We start from the raw sequence: 20208 nt of genomic DNA, 5'->3' as shown, positions 1-20208 counted from the left end.
CGTACGATTCAGCATTCCATGTTTGGTATAGGAAGGACATTAGACATTTTGAAGATCTCTTCATTGATAATCACTTCGCTTCTTTTCAGCAGCTCTCTGTTAAGTTCAACCTGCCTAACGCTCACTTTTTCAGATATCTCCAAATCCGACACTTTATTGCTCCTTTAATTCCTAACTTTCCTGAAATGCCTGCGAAAAATGCTATGGACCTATTTCTTTCCATTAATCCACTAGGTAAAGGTTTAATATCAATTATCCGAGATAAACCAGCAGCTTTACGACGGGCCCCTGTGGATAAAATTAAAATGGCCTGGGAGCAGGATTTAAATATCTCCTTATCTGAGGAGAGCTGGGACTCAGTTCTCAAATCGGTTAACTCAACCTCTCTTTGTGCTCGCCATTGCCTTTTACAGTTTAAGATTGTTCATAGAGCCCATATGTCTAAATCTAAACTATCTCGATTCTACCCTGGCATTAGTCCGCTCTGTGATAAATGCAAGAGGGGCGTGGCCTCTCTCATCCATATGTACTGGTTCTGTCCTAGCTTGGAGAAAATCTGGAAAGATGTCTTCACTACATTATCGGGTATTCTGAATCAGCACCTAGAACCAAACCCCTTAATTGCTCTGTTCGGTTTTTGGGGCGAGACAGATTTATGTCTGGGTCCGACCAAATGCCGAATACTATCCTTTGCCTCTCTCATGGCTAGACGCTTGATCCTCCTTAGATGGAGAGATGTTGCCCCACCCACTCATGCGCAATGGCTTAAGATGATAGATAGATAGATAGATAGATACTTTATTCATCCCCATGGGGAAATTCAACATTTTTTCCAATGTCCCATACACTTGTTGTACATACAATACTTAACTCAGTAATAATATGATATGCATCTAAATCACTAACTCAAAAAGCATTAATAATAGCTTTAAAAAAAGTTCTTAAGTCCTGGCAGTTGAATTGTAAAGCCTAATGGCATTGGGGAGTATTGACCTCTTCATCCTGTCTGAGGAGCATTGCATCGACAGTAACCTGTCGCTGAAACTGCTTCTCTGTCTCTGGATGGTGCTATGTAGAGGATGTTCAGGGTTTTCCATAATTGACCGTAGCCTACTCAGCGCCCTTCGCTCAGCTACCGATGTTAAACTCTCCAGTACTTTGCCCACGACAGAGCCCGCCTTCCTTATCAGCTTATTAAGACGTGAGGCGTCCTTCTTCTTAATGCTTCCTCCCCAACACGCCACCACAAAGAAGAGGGCGCTCTCAACAACTGACCTATAGAACATCTTCAGCATCTCACTGCAGACATTGAATGACGCCAACCTTCTAAGGAAGTACAGTCGACTCTGTGCCTTCCTGCACAAGGCATCTGTGTTGGCAGTCCAGTCTAGCTTCTCGTCCAACTGTACTTCCAGATACTTGTAGGTCTTAACCTGCTCCACACATTCTCCATTAATGATCACTGGCTCCATATGAGGCCTAGATCTCCTAAAGTCCACCACCATCTCCTTGGTCTTGGTGACATTGAGACGCAGGTAGTTTGAGTTGCACCATATCACAAAGTCCTGTATCAGTTTCCTATACTCCTCCTCCTGTCCATTCCTGACACACCCCACTATGGCCGTGTCATCAGCGAACTTCTGCACATGGCAGGACTCCGAGTTATATTGGAAGTCAGATGTGTACAGGGTGAACAGGACCGGAGAGAGTACGGTTCCCTGTGGCGCTCCTGTGCTGCTGACCACTGTGTCAGACCTACAGTCTCCCAACCGCACATACTGAGGTCTATCTGTCAAGTAGTCCACTATCCAATCCACCATGTGAGAGTCTACTCCCATCTCCGTTAGTTTGTGCTTTAAGATCTTGGGCTGGATGGTGTTAAAGGCACTAGAGAAGTCAAGGAATGTAATCCTCACAGCACAACTGACCCCATCTAGGTGAGAGAGTGATTTGTGCAGCAAATACGTGATAGCATCCTCCACTCCCACCTTCTCCTTATACGCAAACTGAAGCGGATCCCGGGCGTGCCTGGTTTGTGGCCTCAGATTCTGTATTATCAGCCGCTCCATGGTCTTCATCACGTGCGACGTCAAGGCAACAGGTCTGAAGTCATTCAACTCCTTTGGTTGTGGTTTCTTCGGTACCGGGACAATACAAGATGTTTTCCACTGTCTGGGTACTCTTCTCTGATCTAGACTCATGTTGAAGATGCGCTGTAGTGGTTCTCCCAGTTCAGTCGCACAGGCCCTCAGTAATCGTGGGGAAACTCCATCCGGTCCAGCCGCCTTGCTGGTACAGATCTTCCTCAGTTGACCTTCCACCTGTGCAGCCATAAACCTGGGCATGGGCCAGGTCTCCTGTGAGTGGATATTTTCCTGTGAGGGAAGTAAGCCTGGTGTGGAGTTCTGCAGTGAGGGTGAGATTGTGCTGTCGAACCTATTGAAGAAGTTGTTCAGCTGGTTCGCTTTCTCCACATCTCCACTTAACGACATTAACTGGCTTAACGACATTATGGCCTGCTTGGACCTCGAAAAAATTCATTATTCAGTTCTTAATTCGGATCTAAAGTTCCATAAGGTCTGGGGACCTTTTATCCAGTACTTTCATAACCTTCCTCTTGACTAGGGTTTTTTTTTCTTTTTTTCTTCTTCTTTTCGGTCCCTTGCTTTCAGCTCCCTTTTTTTTTCTGGTAGTAGGCATTATTATCCTCTGCTGCTAAGTGTATTCACAGTCTGGGAGTTTGACTGTCCTGACCTATACTCTTTATATTGTGTTGTGGTTGGTCTGGAGCTGTTGTTTTTTTTCTTGTGTTGTGGGGCTTGGGGAGGACACTAAGCTTGCTTGTCTTTAATTTAGGTGCTTTTTTGTTAAATTCTCTTCCTTTGTAGCATATTGTTATTGTATGCTTAATTTTGCACTGTATTAATGTTCCTCATTGGGATTTGGGGTTTTTAATTTTTAAAATGTTTTGAAAAACTAATAAAAAAAATTTTTAAAAAAAGAAAAGAAAAGAGGATGCTGTCCAAGTTGCATACCATCTTGGACAATGACTCCCATCCACTCCATAATGTACTGGTTAGGCACAGGAGTACATTCAGCCAGAGACTCATTCCACTGAGATGTAACACTGAGCGTCATAGGAAGTCATTCCTGTCTGTGGCCATCAAACTTTACAACTCCTCCCTCGGAGTGTCAGACACCCTGAGCCAATAGGCTGGTCCTGGACTTATTTCCACTTGGCATGATTAACTTATTATTATTGAATTATTTATGGTTTTATATTGCTATATTTCTATACTATTCCTGGTTGGTGCGACTGTAATGAAACCCAATTCCCCCAGGATCAATAAAGTATGTATGTCTGTCTGTCTGACCTGGTTCTTCACTCTTTCACCAGCTATTCCCTTCATGAACTTTAAACGCCTTTCTCATTATAGCAGTTTCTTGACCAAAAAGAACAATCCTAATTTCCATAGTCTTTCCACATCACCGTGGGTTTTCAGAAGTCTGTGTATACCACATCAACTGCATTTCTCTGTTATTTCATTTAAAAACTATACCAAGGTAGTTGCACATGTTTCCCTTTAACAAATCCATTCTGGCTTTCTCTAATCAATTCATATTTCAATCATAGTACTGCTAATTCTGTCCCAGATTGTTGCTTCTCCAACTTTCCCCACCAAAGTAGATCCAAATTGGGGTATGTGGAGAAAGAAAGGGTATAGGGTGGATTGTGGTATGTCAGACTTGGAATTTTAAGCTTTCTTCTTGCACTGGATGAATCTTGTAATTGTTTAATCTAATTTATATACAACCTGCAAATTCTATCAGAGATTGACAAAATCCGAATGACTTTCAGAGTATCTATCAAAAGTGATTTTCACAATTCAGGTAATACTCTCACAAATAAATGCATGGTGCAATATCCTTTTAGGATTTTCAGACTATGAATAGCCTGGACAGTATTCTGCTAAACAGATGGAGCAGGCGATCCTGTTCAAATTTAAGCTACAGTGCTACCTCCCATGAAGAAACATTCTGCTGGTGGATTGGTGAAAATTATTTTTTGATTATTTTAAATAAAAACAGAAGTTTTAGGAATTGCTCAGAAGGTCAACCCACTGGGAAGAAAAAAACAGACGTAACATTTTGATAGAAGGTCATGGTCAGAATCAGGTTTAATATCATTAGCATATGTCATGAAATTTATTGTTTTACAGTAGCTGTACATTACACTACTTTTAAAATAAAAACTATAAATTACTATAAGAAGTATATAAAAATAAATTGATTAAGTAGGGCAAATAGAGAAGGGAAAAATACTGAGGTAGTGCTTATGGGTTCATTGTCCATTTAGAAATCTGATGGCGAAGAAGAAGCTGCTCTTGAAACATTGAGTTTGTGTCTTCATGCTCCTGTACCTCATCCTTGATAGTAGCAATGAGAAGAGAGCATGTCCTGGGTGATGGGAGTCCTTAATAATGGATGCCACCTTTTTGAGGCATTGCCTTTTGAAGGTGTCCTGGATGCTGGGGAGACCAATGCCCATGATGGAGCTGGCTGAGTTTACAACTTTCTGCAGCTTTTTCCAATCTTGTGCAGTGGCCTCTCCATAGCAGATGGTAATGTAACCAGCCAGAATGCTCTCCGTAGAACATCTGAAGAAACTTGCCAATGTCTTTGGAGACCTACCAAGTGTCCTCAAACTCCTAATGAAATATAACTGTGTTTGTAGCTTCTTTGTAATTGCATCTTCAGAGATGTTGACACTCATGAACTTGAAACTGCTCACTCTTTCACTTCTGATCCCTTGATAAGGACTGGCATGTATTCCCTTGACTTGCCCTTCCTGAAATCTACAATCGATTCCCTTATCTTACTGTCATGAAGTACATGAGTGTTGTTGTGACACCACTTGACCAGCTGATCGACCTCACTCCTGTATGCTTCTTTGTCACCATCTGAAACTCTGCCAATTGGCAAATTTGTAGATATTCTGTCACAAACTATGTTACCTAACCTGTAGAGTTTTCCAGCAATCTGTTTTTATTTCATAGGTACAGCATCTATATTTTTGTTTTAATTTTGAACCAGAAAAATTGAAGTTTGTTTCAGTCCACCTATATTTCTAGACCAGGGGATCCCAACATTTTTTTATGCCAAGGGCCAATCCCATTAAGCAAGAGATCCATGGACCCCAGGTTGGGAACCCCTGACTAGACTATTTATTTCTGAAATTTTCTATCTGCCATGGGTGGGAAAAATTAAAGGAAAAGTGCACATGAAAGCTTCTTTCCTCCCCCCTTCCTACTCCCCACCTCATGTCTCTTTTAAAGAGCTGTTGCAGGATTGTGGCCAACATGCCATTAAGTCAGTTCCTTAAGCAGTTTTCAAGATACACTTTCTGTTTGTGTTATAGTGGCCAGGAAGTTTGCCAGTGAATTTGGACTTCAGCGCATTTCAGCAGGAGAAGCTATTCGCACAGTTCTGACCACTCAGAGGAAGACTGCTTTGGCTGTTAATATTATTAAACATCTCAAACAGGGTTTGATCGTGCCAGATATATTTGTTGTAAAGTGTCTAGAAGTGTGCTTGATGGATGTCATATGCAATACCAGAGGGTATGTCTCAAGTATTTCTGAATTATATCTAAAACATAGCTTATTCTTGTCGGTTTTATGTTCACTTATCTATTATGCATTCTATCGAACACATAGAAACCAGGAACAGCCTGTGTAAATCAGTTTTTCTTAGGGTGTAGATGAGGTTTGCTGCACAAAACACTTGACTAGCAAGCTATTAAATAATCTGGAGCCCTTTATCACTTGCAAACTGCTCTACCAATTTACCCAAGTAAATGTACCAGTTTTCTAAATGTAGATGAACAAGAGATTTTCTTAATTTATCTCAGAAGGAAATATGTAATTAAAGGGCCTGACATTTCTTTAATATACATTCCATGTCAAGTTTTCTAAAGGCAATCGGTGCCATCATGGTGCCTTCAGGGATAGCAATTCTGAAGAAGACCTGCAACAAAGAAAGTAAGGAGTCGTTCCTAAACTTGACATTAAATGGATTATTTTGATCACCACAGTTCCCAGAATTAAGGTCCCTTCCCTTAGTCTGATTCCTGATGTCCCACAATTCTGTCTTCAAAATATTCCAACCTAGGCCCCACCAAATCTCCGCCCACAGTATTTTCTGCCATTATGCCTACTCTCCTATTTTATTGGAAATATATGCTGTATTTTAAATTATTTTTCCATAGCTCAAAAAAATAATCTGTTCTCTTTATAGGTTTGTCCTGGATGGATATCCCGTAACCAGAGAGCAAATAAATCTACTCAATTCTTGGAAAATAATTCCTACTCGGATTATTGAGCTGCAAACAGATATAAAAGAGATTTTGAAGAGGGGTTTAATTGACAAAAGGTCACCAAACAGGTAACAAACAGTAAAACTCTGGTGATGAGATGGATTTGATAACTATTATGAAGTGTGGTTAAATACAAGGAAGAGATTAAAACTTGGTCAGTTGGTTTCTCAAAGTTTTGGTTTATATCCTGTAGAGTTATCTTCATAGTACCCACTCAGTACTCTTCCTCCTGCTATTTCAAATATCTTTTCACTCAGCTCTAAACACATTCGTATTCTTTTTTGTCAGCTTTTTAAAAAATATTTTTGCTTGTGTATATACAATAGCAAGCCAGAGCAACTTTACTGGTTTTTAGGTCATTGAGTGTCAGTCACACTCTCTTGTCTAGAGGTTGAATGTAGGCCTGATTGGAAGGAATTGGCATTGGCTTATTGTTGTCACATGTACTGAGATACAGTGAAAAGCCTGTCATGCATACTGTTCAAAGATTAAATCATTACACAGTGTATTGAAGTGGAACAAGGCAAAAACAATAAGACTGCAAAATAAAGTGTAATAGCTACAGAGAAAAGGTAGTGCAGGTAAATTAGATAGATAGATAGATAGATACTTTATTCATCCCCATGGGGAAATTCAACTTTTTTTCCAATGTCCCATACACTTGTTGTAGCAAAACTAATTACATACAATACTTAACTCAGTAAAAAATATGATATGCATCTAAATCACTATCTCAAAAAGCATTAATAATAGCTTTTAAAAAGTTCTTAAGTCCTGGCGGTAGAATTGTAAAGCCTAATGGCATTGGGGAGTATTGACCTCTTCATCCTGTCTGAGGAGCATTGTATCGATAGTAACCTGTCGCTGAAACTGCTTCTCTGTCTCTGGATGGTGCTATGTAGAGGATGTTCAGAGTTATCCATAATTGACCGTAGCCTACTCAGCGCCCTTCGCTCAGCTACCAATGTTAAACTCTCCAGTACTTTGCACACGACAGAGCCCGCCTTCCTTACCAGCTTATTAAGACGTGAGGCGTCCCTCTTCTTAATGCTTCCTCCCCAACACGCCACCACAAAGAAGAGGGCGCTCTCCACAACTGACCTATAGAACATCTTCAGCATCTCATTACAGACATTGAATGACGCCAACCTTCTTAGGAAGTACAGTCGACTCTGTGCCTTCCTGCACAAGGCATCTGTGTTGGCAGTCCAGTCTAGCTTCTCGTCTAACTGTACTCCCAGATACTTGTAGGTCTTAACCTGCTCCACACATTCTCCATTAATGATCACTGGCTCCATATGAGGCCTAGATCTCCTAAAGTCCACCACCATCTCCTTGGTCTTGGTGATATTGAGACGCAGGTAGTTTGAGTTGCACCATATCACAAAGTCCTGTATCAGTTTCCTATACTCCTCCTCCTGTCCATTCCTGACACACCCCACTATGGCCGTGTCATCAGCGAACTTCTGCACATGGCAGGACTCCGAGTTATATTGGAAGGTGCAGGACATGTCTGTGACAATCCAGTAGCTTTCAAGGTTTGTTTTTGGTGGTGGACAAACTACCAGATTTATTGAATTTATTTTACACCCTGTCACTGCTTTGTTTATTTTGTTCTGTCCTTACTTGCCTTCTCTGCATTGAAGGACAATTAAAAGTCAACAACACTGTTGTAAACTTTAAGTCACATATAAACCTAACTGAGTAACAATAGAAAATCCCTACTTTGTAGCACAATAGTGAATAAGATTATTTGGGTTTTTTTAAACAATTTTTGTATAAGTAGCTTTATAACCACTGTTGTTGTTACCAGTTGTTGCACCTTCAAGTTTTGGCAAAATTGGTCCAAAACCAGCATTCATCAGTGTTAGACACAAGAGATTTTGCAGATGCTGGAAATACAAATACCTATGTCAGGATTCTGTTTGTTGACTATAGCTCAACTTTTAACACCATCATTCCCATAGTCCTGATTGATAAGTTACGAACCTAGGCCTCTATACCTCCCTCTGCAATTGGATCCTCAACTTCCTAGCAGGAAGACCCAATCTGTGAGGATTGGTAATAATATCTCCTCCTCTCTGACAATCAACCTTGGCGCACCTCAAGGGTGTGTGCTTAGTCCACTACTCTCCTCCCTCTATGCCCATGACTATGTAGCTAGGTATAGTTCAAATGCCATCTATAAATTTGCTGATGATACATCCATTGCTGGTAGAATCTCAGATGGAGACAAGAGAGCACTTAGGAGTGAGATATACCAGCTAGTTGAGTGGTGTCGCGCAACAGCCTTGCACTTAATGTCAGTAAGACCAAAGAGCTAATTATAGACTTCAGGAAGGATAAGGCAAGGGAACACAAACCAATCCTCATAGAGGGATCAGAATTGGACAGAGTAAGCAATTTCAAGTTCCTGGATGTCAAGATCTCTGAGGATCTAACCTGGTCCCAACATAGCAATGCACTGTCTGGTATTGGGGGGGGGGGGGGGTGCTTCTGCACCGGATCAAAAGAAGCTACAGAAAGTTGTTAAATTTGTCAATTCCATCCTGGGTATTACCCTCTGTAGACATCTTCAAGAAGCGGTGCCTCAGAAGGGCAGCATCCATCTTTAAGGAACACCACCACCCAACACAAGCCTCTTATTGGAAGGAGGTATCTCCTTCCATCAGGAAGGAGACACAGAAGCCTGAAGGCACACACTCAGCAATTCAGAAGCAATTTCTTCCCCTCTGCCTTCCGATTTCTAAATTGACATTGAATCCATGAACACCACCTCACTTCTTAAAAAAAATATTATTTCTATTTTTGCACTATCTTTAATTTAACTATTTAATATCTATATAAATACTTATTTTAATTTACTTTTTTTATATTATCATGTACTGCATTGTACTGCTGCCACTAAGTTAACAAATTTCATGCTACAAAGAAGGAATAAGTTTACAGATTTACTTAAGGAGAGATAGGCATTCTGAAAATGATGTACCTGCCAGGAAGAGAGATTTTATGTGCTAAAACTGACTGGATACTCACTAGAATTAGCTCTACCATTAGGGAATTGAACCCTACTGAGGTAAAGTCTGGGTTACTAATCTGTGCTTGTTATGGTTATGTGAATCCCTTCTATTCACCAAAGTCAAAAAACATATAGACGTTATTTTCTGAATAAAAAGCCCTGGTGGCCTTTCTTGTACTGCAATGAACAGCAAATTGAGAAAAATGGCATAAGCTTGTTGCTGTCAGTTACCAGAAAGTTGTAATCATTTAGTTGTCAGATAGCATCTGTGAAAAAGCGAAACAGAATCTACACTGCAAATTGAAGAATATTATTATGGATTTCTTGCAGTTTTTTGAATTTCATCCCTTCTGACAATAGTGTTAGACCATAAAACATAGGAGCAGAATTAGGTCATTCAGCCCATCAAGTCTGCTCCGCCATTCCATCATGGCTGATCCCAGATCATATTCAACTCCATATACCTGTCTTCTCGCCATATCCTTTGATGCCTTGAATGATCAGGAAACTAACAACTTCCACCTTAAATATACCCACAGACTTAGCCTCCACCGCAGTCATAGCAGAGTATTCCACAGATTCACTACTCTGGCTAAAAAAAAAATCCTCCTTACCTCTGTTCTAAAAGGTTGCCCCTCAATTTTGAGACTGTGTCCTCTAGTTCTGGATACCTCCACCACAGGAAACATCCTCTCCACATCCACCCTATTTAGTCCTTTCAACATCCTGTAGGTTTCAATGAGATCTCCCTGCATTCTTCTAAATTCCAGTGAGTGCAGGCCTAAAGCTGCCAAATGCTTCTCATATTTTAACCCCTTCATTCTCAGAATCATCCCTGTGAACTCCCTCTGAACTCTCTCCAATGACAACACATTTTTTTCTGAAATATGGGACCCAAAACTATTGGCAATACTCCCAAGTGCAGCCTGACTAGTGTCCTATAAAACCTCAGCATTATTTGCTTACTTTTATATTCTATTCCCCTTGAAATAAATGCCAACATTGCATTTGCCTTCTTTACCACAGACTGAACCTGTAAATTAACTTTCTGGGAGTCTTGCAAGAGGACTCCTAAGTCCTTCTTTATCTCTGATGTTTGAACCTTCTCCCCATTTAGATAACGGTCTGCACTATTGGTCCTTTTACCAAAATGCATTATCGTACATTTCCCAACACCTGATTCCATTTGCCACTTTTTCACCCATTCTTCCAATTTCTGCAAGTTCTGCTGCAATCATATTGCTTTCTCAGAATTATCTACCCCTCCACCTATCTTCCCAAACTTTGCCACAAAGCCATCAATTTCATTATCCAAATTATTGACAAACAATGTGAAAAGTAGCGGTCCCAATACTGACCCCTGAGGAACACCACTAGTCACTGGCAGCCAACCAAAAAATGTCCCCTTTATTCTCACTCGCTGCCTCCAGGCTGTCAGCCATTCCTCTCTCCATGCCAGTATCTTTCCTGTAATGCCATAGAATTTTATCTTGTAAAGCTGCCTCATGTGTGGCATCTTAACAAATGTCTTCAAAAAATCCAAGTAAGTGACATCCACTGTCTCTCCTTTGTCCATCCTGCTTGTAACTTCTTCAAAAAAAGTGACAAAACAGACTGTTAAGATCGTAAACCACTGGATTGTTGTTGTGCCTCCTGCTCGCTATGAAAACGGGAGAGAGAGAACCTGTGGGTTGTCAAATTTGAATGAATTGCGAAGCTTTTGGGGTAATTTTGGTCTGTGTCTTTGCTATTGCTTAGCAAACGCTTGGGCTTGGTGATAGTACCAATGCACGTTTATTTTTGCTGGTGGGGGGAAGGGGGATCGTTGCTCGCTGCTGCTTACACACGGGAGGGGTGAGTGGGGGGACTTTGGGGTTCTCACATTTAACTGTCCTTCATTCTTTGGGGCACTTCTCTGTTTTCGTGGATGGTTGTGAAGAAAAAGCATTTCAGGATGTATATTGTATACATTTCGCTGACATTAAATTTGATCTTTGAACCTTTGAAGAACTCTAATGGATTTGTCAGGCAAGATTTCCCTTTACAGAAACCTTGCTGACTTTGACTTATTTTATCATTAACCTCCAAGTACCTCGAAACCTCATCCATAATAATAGACTCCAACACTAATATTAGGCTAACTGGCTTATAATTCCTTCTCTTTTTCCTTCCTCTCTTCTTAAAGAGTGGAGTGACATTTGCAATCATCCAGTCCTCCAGGACCATGCCAGAATCAAGTGATTCTTGAAAGATCAAGATTAATGCATCCGTTATCTCTTCAGCAACCTCTCTCAGGACTCTGGGATGTAATCCTTTGGGTCCAGATGACTTATCCACCTTCAGACCTTTGAGTTTGCACAGGCCTTTTTCCTTTGCAATATCAATGACACTCACTCCTGCTCCCTGACACTTACAGACCTCTGGCACACTAGTGTTTTCCACAGTGAAGACTTTTGCAAAGTACTCATTAAGTTAATCTGCCATTTCTTTGTCCCCCATTACTCCCTCACCAGCATAATTTTCTAGTAGTAAAGTATCAACTGTCACCTCCTTTTTACTCTTTATATAACTGGAAAAACATTTTGGTATCCTGCTTTGTATTATTAGTTAGTTTGCCTTTGTATTTCATCTTTTCCCTTATAGTTTTTTTTAGATGCCTTTTGTTGGATTTTAAAAGCTTCCCAATCATCCAACTTCCCACATACTTTATATGCCCTTTCCTTGACTTTTATTTGGTCCTTAACTTCCCTTGTCAGCCACAGTTGCCTAGCCCTGCCATTTGAGAACTTCATCTTCTGAGGGTTGTATCATTCCTGCGCCTTGTGAACTATTCCCAGAAACTTCAGCCATCTCTGCTCTGCCATCATCTCCACCAGTATCCTTCTCCAATCAACCTGGGCAAGCTTCTCTCTCATGCCTCTGTAATTCCTTTTATTCCATTGAAGTAATGATACATGTGACTTATGCTTCTCCCTCTCAAACTGCAGTATGAATTTAATCATATTATGATCATTGCCTCCCAAGGGCTCCCTGATAAGGTCTGGGTTATTACACAACAGTCAATCTAAGATAGCCTTTCCCCAAGTAGGCTTAAGCACAAGCTGCTCTAAGAAGCCATCTTGCAGGCATTCAACAAATACCCTCTCTTGCGATCTGACACCAACTTGATTTTCCTAATCCCCTTGCATATTGAAGTTCCCCATTACAATTGTGTCATTACCCTTATTACATCCTTTTCCAGCTCCCTTTGCAAGCTCAACCCCATATATTGGCTGCTATTTGGAGGTCTATACATTATTCCGATAATGATATTTTTACCCTTTCAGTTTCTTAACTTTACCCACAAAGATTCAACATTCTCTGACCCTATGTCACCTCTTTCTAAAGATGTAATTCCATCTCTTATCAGTAGAGCCACACCACTGCCTATGCCTTTCTACCTGTTCTTTCGATACAAAGTTAAGCTCCCAACTTTAGCGTTCTTTCAGCCACAACTCAGTGATGCCTACAAAGTCATACCAACCCATCTGTAACTGTTATTGAGACACCCATTAAATGCGTACCTTGGTAGTTAATTGCAGAATAAAGATGTTCTTTGTTAGAGCAAACACGAGGAAATCTGCAGATGCTGGAAATTCAAACAACACACACAAAATGATGGTGGAACACAGCAGGCCAGGCAGCATCTATAAGGAGAAGCACTGTCGACGTTTCGGGCCGAGACGTCTTCGGGTCTCGGCCCGAAACGTCGACAGTGCTTCTCCTTATAGATGCTGCCTGGCCTGCTGTGTTCCACCAACATTTTGTGTGTGTTGTTATGCTCTTTGTTAGTTGTTCTTTGTCTGTAAGCTTTTGAAGAACTTTGAGCAATCAACAGTCACTTTTTTGGGGTGTCAATCTGGTCCCCTAAAATTAGCAGAGTCAGAAGACCATTAATGTAACATGATATGCTGCTAGTTCCACTGAAATTGTCCACAGAGTTGTGTGGAGCTTCACGATCAATTTCATGTCAGTATTGATGGAAAATATGTTTATGATGCATTACAAGCAATGTGATCAGGTGAATACTGGATGTGGGGAAAATGTCAGGATGTTACCAAGAATCATGCACAGAAGTGCCATTTAATTCTTTAGTTGCCGGAATTATAATCACCAGAGCGATTAGCTATGAATCTAACTTGGATCATATAGTTTTCAAAAAATGCACTGTTTCTACTGTTCATTATTTAATAATGATTTACTGAGTTAGTTAAATTTAAATTCCCCCAACAAATTTATAGTAGGTCAATGAAAAATCCAGGCATCTGGGTACTAATTCAATAATTTAACCATACCTCAAAATGAACATTCGTTTTGTTGTGACCAAGTGCTTTAAATTTCTTCATGTAGTAGTGCAGCCTGAAATGGGAAACAAGAACTGGAGATATAGTATATTAGTAAGCAACCAAATATTTACACTCTATCCCCAAGATAACTAAAGGGGCACCTATTCAGAGTGCTAAGTGATGTACTGTATTCAGAATCAGAATCAGGTTTAATATCTCCAGCATGTGTTGTGAAATTTGGTAACTTTATGGAAGCAGTACAATAAATATAGAGAAAAATACTGAATTGCAGATATTTATGTCTATTAAATAGTTAAGGTAAAAGTAAGTGATTCAAAAAAACCAGAAAAAAAAGTTGTGAGGTAGTGTTCATGGGTTCATGTTCCATTTAGGAATCGGACAGCAGAGAGGAAGAAGCTGTTTCTGAATCACTGAGTGTGTACCATCAGGCTTCTGTACCTCCTTCCTGATGGTAACAGTGAGAAGGGGGCAAGTCTTGGATGGTGAGAGTCCTTTAGGATGGATGCTACCTTCCTGAGGCACCACACTTTGAAGTGTCTTAGATACTTGTGGTAAATTATGTATACCTGTCTGGACATGCCCCTCTGCTGACTGCTCCTGTGGCTCCTCCCACAGACCCCTGTATAAAGGCGATTGAGGCACTGCTCCTCCCTCAGTCTTCGACGTGTCGTGCTCCCTTTTCGCTGTTAATAAAAGCCTATCATGACTTCCGGTAAGATGGCGATTGCTTAGCTGCTCCGAACTTTTGTTCCGTTACTGTCGCTACCTTTGCACTAAATGTCTCCATTTTATAAAGCTTAGATAGGAATTATTTCGGTATCTCTTACTTGCCTGTGAATATATCTAACCTACAATGTCTAGCAAGAGTTCTAAATCCGGGAGAAAAGAAACTACGACTTCGTCAGGCGTGACGATGGAGGCGCTTGCAAATCTCCGAGACGAAATCTTAAAGGAAATTAAAACCGCTTTCAAACAGTTAGAAGACAAACTGGATCGGATCAACGATAAAGTGGACAAACATGCTGAACACTTATCTCGCATCGATTCGACTTCTGAAGCTTTAGAAAGTTGGGTTCGATACTTGGAGACTCTCTGTTCCAGCTTAGAGGAAAAATCTAATAAACTTCTTTCCAAAACGGTGGATCTCGAAAATCGCAGCAGACACTGCAACATCAGAATTCTGGGATTACCAGAGGCAACTGAGAAGGGGTCAACCGTGAAGTTTTTCTCCGAGTTTCTCTGTGAGTTATTCGGGAAAGATTTGCTTCCGAAGCCGCCCGAGCTCGAACGGGCACACAGAGTTAATGTACCCCCCGGAATTCTGGGCACCCGTCCGCGACCAGTAATCTTGTGTTTCCATCAATACCAGGTAAAACACAGTCTGATTGTGGAGGCACGTCGCAGAGGCTCTTTTTCTTTCCAGGATACAACCATTCGCTTTGTGGAAGATTTTGCACCCCAGACTTTAAAGATGCGCGCTGAGTATAAAGGCGTAATGAAAGTGCTTTTTGATCGTGGTTTCAAACCTTCCTTTCGTAATCTTGCTGACCTAAGAATCAAGTTTAATACCGGGGAATTCAAGTGGTTCAAATCAGCGAGGGAAGCTGAAGCGTTTGTGGCAAGTCTTCCGGCTATCCAGTCATCTTCGGAATCTGATCAGACTTCCTAAAATGGTGGATAAGTACTCCTCGTAGTAAAATTACTTTCTCTGGACTCGGAATTCACTTGAATCACTCAGACATTATTCACTGAAACTCTAAAGGCTGTTGACAATCTCTCCCGGGATTTGGTGTGTGTGTAATCTATTTTCACCTCTGTATAACTTTACCTACAGAGTTCTACAACTAAATCTAACTTGTTTTGGAGGTTTGAAGTCTTTAGTGAAGGCCTCCCTGTTTGTTGGTTCACAGTTCAACTGCTGATTTATTTTTCCTCTGTTTTAAATATTTATTTATTTTATCTCTTTCTTTTCTTCACCCCCTTTTTTTTCCATTCTCTGATTTTTTTTTCTCCCTTCTCGGTAAACGGTTGATAAATACTCATCTTGAATTTATAATTTTCCCCTTCCTCTTTTTTCTTTTTCCTTCTTACCTTTTTTTTCCCCTTCTCTTACTTTATTCTTCTATAATATTTCGCGGGTAGATTAGTTTTGGTTTTCTTCCGATTTTCTCTGTATTAAGTTGTATATCTCGGCAGAAGGTGTTCTAATCTGTAGTTATGTTTCCTAGTGCATAAACTAGTTACTGTTTGTTATAACATTTATACAGAACTGCTTTCAATGACACAGATCTGGAAGTTGTATTTGGGTTAATTTCTTTGGTAGAGCTAGCTACTTGTTTTGGTAGCCGTCTAGTTTTGGGTTGTGTGCGTGGGGTGGGTTTTCCAGTTCCAACATTTCTTTATTGGTTAGGACATGTTTATATTTTGACCTTACGAATCTATGTTTACATCTCTGCTCCCAGACTGCTATTGTACCGCTTGATTTTTTATATGCCTGCTGCCTTTTATGCATTAGTAATTGATAATGGCTAGTGCACTTAAATTTGTGAGCTGGAATGTAAAGGGACTGAACCACCCTGTTAAAAGGAGGAAGGTATTCTCACATATTAAACAACTCAAAGCTGACATTGCTTTCCTCCAAGAAACTCACATTCATTCATTATTCAGTTCTCAATTCGGATTTAAAGTTCCATAAGATCTGGGGGCCTTTTATCGACTACTTTCATAACCTTCCTCTTGACTAGGGTTTTTTTTTCTTTTCGGTCCCTTGCTTTCAGCTCCCTTTCTTTTCTGGTAGTAGGCATTATTATCCTCTGTTGCTAAGCGTATTCACAGTCTGGGAGTTTGACTGTCCGGACTTATACTCTCTATATTGTGTGGTGGTTAGTCTGGAATTGTTGGTTTTTTTTCTTGTGTTGTGGGGTTGGGGAGGACACTAAGCTCACTTGTCTTTAATTTAGGTGCATTTTTGTTAAATTCTCTTCCTCTGTAGCATATTGATATTGTATGCTTAACCTTGCTCTGTATTAATGCTCCTCATTGGGATTTGGGGTTTTTAATTTTGTAAAATGTTTTGAAAAACTAATAAAAAAATTTAAAAAAAGCCTATCATCCACTTCCAGTCTCCTAGAGTTATTGATGGTGCATCAATACTACAGAGGCTAGTACCCATGATAGATCTGACTAATTTTACAAGTTTCTTCAATATGTTGCATCCAGGTTAGGTCTCAGAGATATTGACACCCAGGAACTTGAAATTGCTCTCTCTCTCCACTTCTGATCCCTCTATGAGGATAGGTTTTTTGGTCTCAGTACCTTCTATGCCCGCTTTGAAAGGAAGAATATAACTACAGCTGTGCAGATCCCTGCTGCACCTGGTGACCCTGTGATCTCTGTTTCAGAGGCCGATGTTAGGCTGTCTTTAGAGGGTGAACCCTTGCAAGGTGGAAGGTCCCAATGAAGTACCTGGTAAGGCTCTGAAAACTTGTGCCAGCCAACTGGTAGGAGTATTCAAGGACATTTTCAACTTCTCACTGCTTCTGGCGGAAGTTCCCACTTGCTTCAAAAAGGCAACAATTATACCAGTGCCTAAGAAGAATAATGTGAGCTGCCTTAATGACTATCATCCAGTAGCACTCACATATACAGTGATGAAATACTTTGAGAGGTTGGTCATGACTAGACTGAACTCCTGCCTCAGCAAGGACCTGGACCCACTGCAATTTGCCTATTGCCACAATAGATCAACGGCAGACACAATCTCAATGGCTGTTCACACAGCTTTAGACCACCTGGACAATACAAACACCTATATCAGGATTATAGCTCAGCATTTAACACCACTGTACTCACAATCCTGATTGATAAGCTATAGAACCTGAGCCTCTGAGCCTTGACTTCCTAACTGGAAGACCACAATCTGTGTGGATTGGTGATAATATCTCCTCCTTGCTGATGATCAACACTACTGCCCCTCAGGAGTGTGTGCTTAGCCCTCTGCTCTACTCTCTGTATATGCATGACTGTGTGACTAGGCATAGCTGAAATACCATTGATAAGTATGCTGATGATACAATCATTGTTGGTAGAATCTCATATGGAGACAAAAGGTGCAAAGGAGAGAAGTATGCCAAATATGGAATGGTGTCGCAGCAACAACCTTGCACTCAGTGTCAGTGGGACTAAAGAGCCGATTGTGGACTTCAGGAGGGGTAAGACAAAGGAACACACACCAATCCTTATAGAGGGATCAGAAGTGGAAACAGTGAGCCATTTAAAGTTCCTGGGTGTCAAGATCTCTGAGGACCTAACCTGGTCCCAACATATCAATGCAGCTATAAAGAAGGCAAGAGATTGTCTATACTTCATTAGGAGTGTGAAGAGAGTTGGTATGTCAACAAAAACACTCGAAAACTTCCATAAGTGTACCGTGGAGAACATTCTGACAGGCTGCATCACTGTGTGGTATGGGGGGGGGGGTGGGGTGGGGGAGGCTACTGCACAGGACCAAAAGAAGCTGCAGAGGGTTGTAAATTTAGTCAGCTCCATCTTGGGTACTAGCCTACAAAGTACTCAGGACATCTTCAAGGACCGTTATCTCAGAAAAGCAGTGTCCATTATTAAGGACCCCTAGCACCTAGGGCATGGCATTTTCTCACTGTTACCATCAGGTAGGAGGTACAGAAGCCTGAAGGCACACACTCAGCGATTCAGGAACAGTTTTTTCCTGTCTGCCATTCGATTCCCAAATGGACATTGAACCCATGAACACTACCTCACCTTTTTAATATATTTCTGTTTTTGCACAATTTTAATTTATTCAATAGACGTATACTGCAATTTATTTATTTATTTATTATTAATTTTTTTCTTCTTCTATATTATGTATTGCATTGAACTACTGCTGCTGCTAAGTTAACAAATTTCATGACACATGCCGGTGATAATAAACCTGATTCTGATTCTGTTCCCACATCTTTCTCTTTCTGAAGTCCACAATCAGCTCTTTGGTCTTGCTGACATTGAGTGTAAGGTTGTTGTTGCGACATCACTTAACTAACTGGTATATCTCGCTCCTATCCCTTCATCACCATCTGAAATTCTGCCAACAATAGTTACATCATCAGCAAATTTATAGATCACATTTGAGATGTACTTAGCCACTTAGTCATTGGGTGTAGAGAGAGTAGAGCAGTGCCACGCCAGTGTAGATTGTCAGTGAGGTGGAGATGCTCTTTCTAATCTACACAGATTGTGGTCTTCTGGTTAGGAAATCGAGAATCCAGTTGCAGAAGGGGTACAGAGGCGTAGGTTCTGTAGCTTTCTGATCAGGACCTTTGTAATGTTGGTGTTAAATGCAGAGCTATAGTCAATAAGCAGCATCCTGACATAGGTATTTGCATTGTCCAGGTGATCCAAGACCGTGTGATCACGTCTGCTGTAGACCTATTGTGGCGGTAAGCAAATTGCAGTGGGTATAAATCCTTCCTGAGACAAGTGTAGATTCCAGCCATGACCAACCTCTCAAAGCATTTTATCACTGTAGGTGTGAATGCAACTGGACAATAGTCATTAAGACAGCTCACACTACTCTTCTTGGGCACAGATGTAATTGTTGCCCTTCCAACTGTAGCATTGAGAGGATGAAGTTGTCTTTGAATACCCTGCCAGTTAGTTAGCACAGATTTTTAGAGCCTTACCAGGTACTCCCATCAGGCCCAGCTGCCTTGAGAGTGTTCACCCTCTTGAAAGACTACCTGTCATTGGCCTCAGAGACAGAGAATATAAGCCACAAAATACTATATAAGCTGTAGAATCTCACCAATGTTTCATCTTGATAACATCACTTGAGCTGACAAAGGGCTCATCATTTTCAAAAGAATATTAAATTTAATAAGCTATATTTTTTGCATTTATGCAGGAGAAGCCTACTCCATATTGTAGATGCACATTATGAATTAGGAATACTAGATTTAGTTACATTTACTTAAATCATGTTTGGACACAAAAGTTTTACCACTAATTTTGCTACTTTTACTGTTTTCTGATAGGATCTATCCACTCCATGACAGTTCTCAGAATCTAACCATTCGAAATTCATCATTTAGTCATGAGATTAGTGCTATCTGGGAATATTACCAACAGGAGCATCAAAACTGGCGTATTATTTATGGACAACACAGCAAGTGGTGGGTGTGGCTAAAAGTGCTCGAAGAAGTCAAAGCCAGTGTAAAACAGATTGAGGTATATCTGGAACGAATACGTGAAGGTAAGAATAGACATTTTAAATTAAATATTGCTTATTAAGCATTATGAATTCTGAAATTATATTAATGTCTCTGCTTTTGAGTTTTATTGTTCTCTAAGCAAATTATTTTCAGAAAAGTAAATATATCATTGTGTCAAACTCTGCTGTCTCGTGTATGACATTGCACAAAAAGTAGAAGTTAGAAAAGATTATTCAACCC

The 20208-nt window shown here is 40.5% G+C and overlaps 1 protein-coding gene across 3 annotated transcripts in view; it reads left to right on the top strand.

Annotated features, from left to right (window-relative positions):
- The window catches only part of ak9 (adenylate kinase 9), a 162248-nt gene that overhangs the window by 121260 nt on the left and 20780 nt on the right, over positions 1-20208 (top strand). For 2 of the 3 annotated variants that reach the window (XM_073055891.1, XM_073055892.1), the window contains exons 30-32: positions 5420-5621; positions 6298-6444; positions 19792-20009. In XM_073055891.1, the coding sequence (XP_072911992.1) occupies positions 5420-5621; positions 6298-6444; positions 19792-20009 (567 nt within the window). Of the gene's footprint in view, positions 1-5419; positions 5622-6297; positions 6445-14356; positions 14454-19791; positions 20010-20208 lie in introns of those variants that run through there. The other variant, XR_012100217.1, reaches the window with a different exon arrangement.

This window comes from Hemitrygon akajei, chromosome 9, assembly GCF_048418815.1.
Source record: "Hemitrygon akajei chromosome 9, sHemAka1.3, whole genome shotgun sequence".
Lineage (NCBI taxonomy): Eukaryota > Metazoa > Chordata > Chondrichthyes > Myliobatiformes > Dasyatidae > Hemitrygon > Hemitrygon akajei.
The sequence above is the reverse complement of the archived record's forward strand: the minus strand, read 5'-3'. Positions and strand labels throughout refer to the sequence as shown.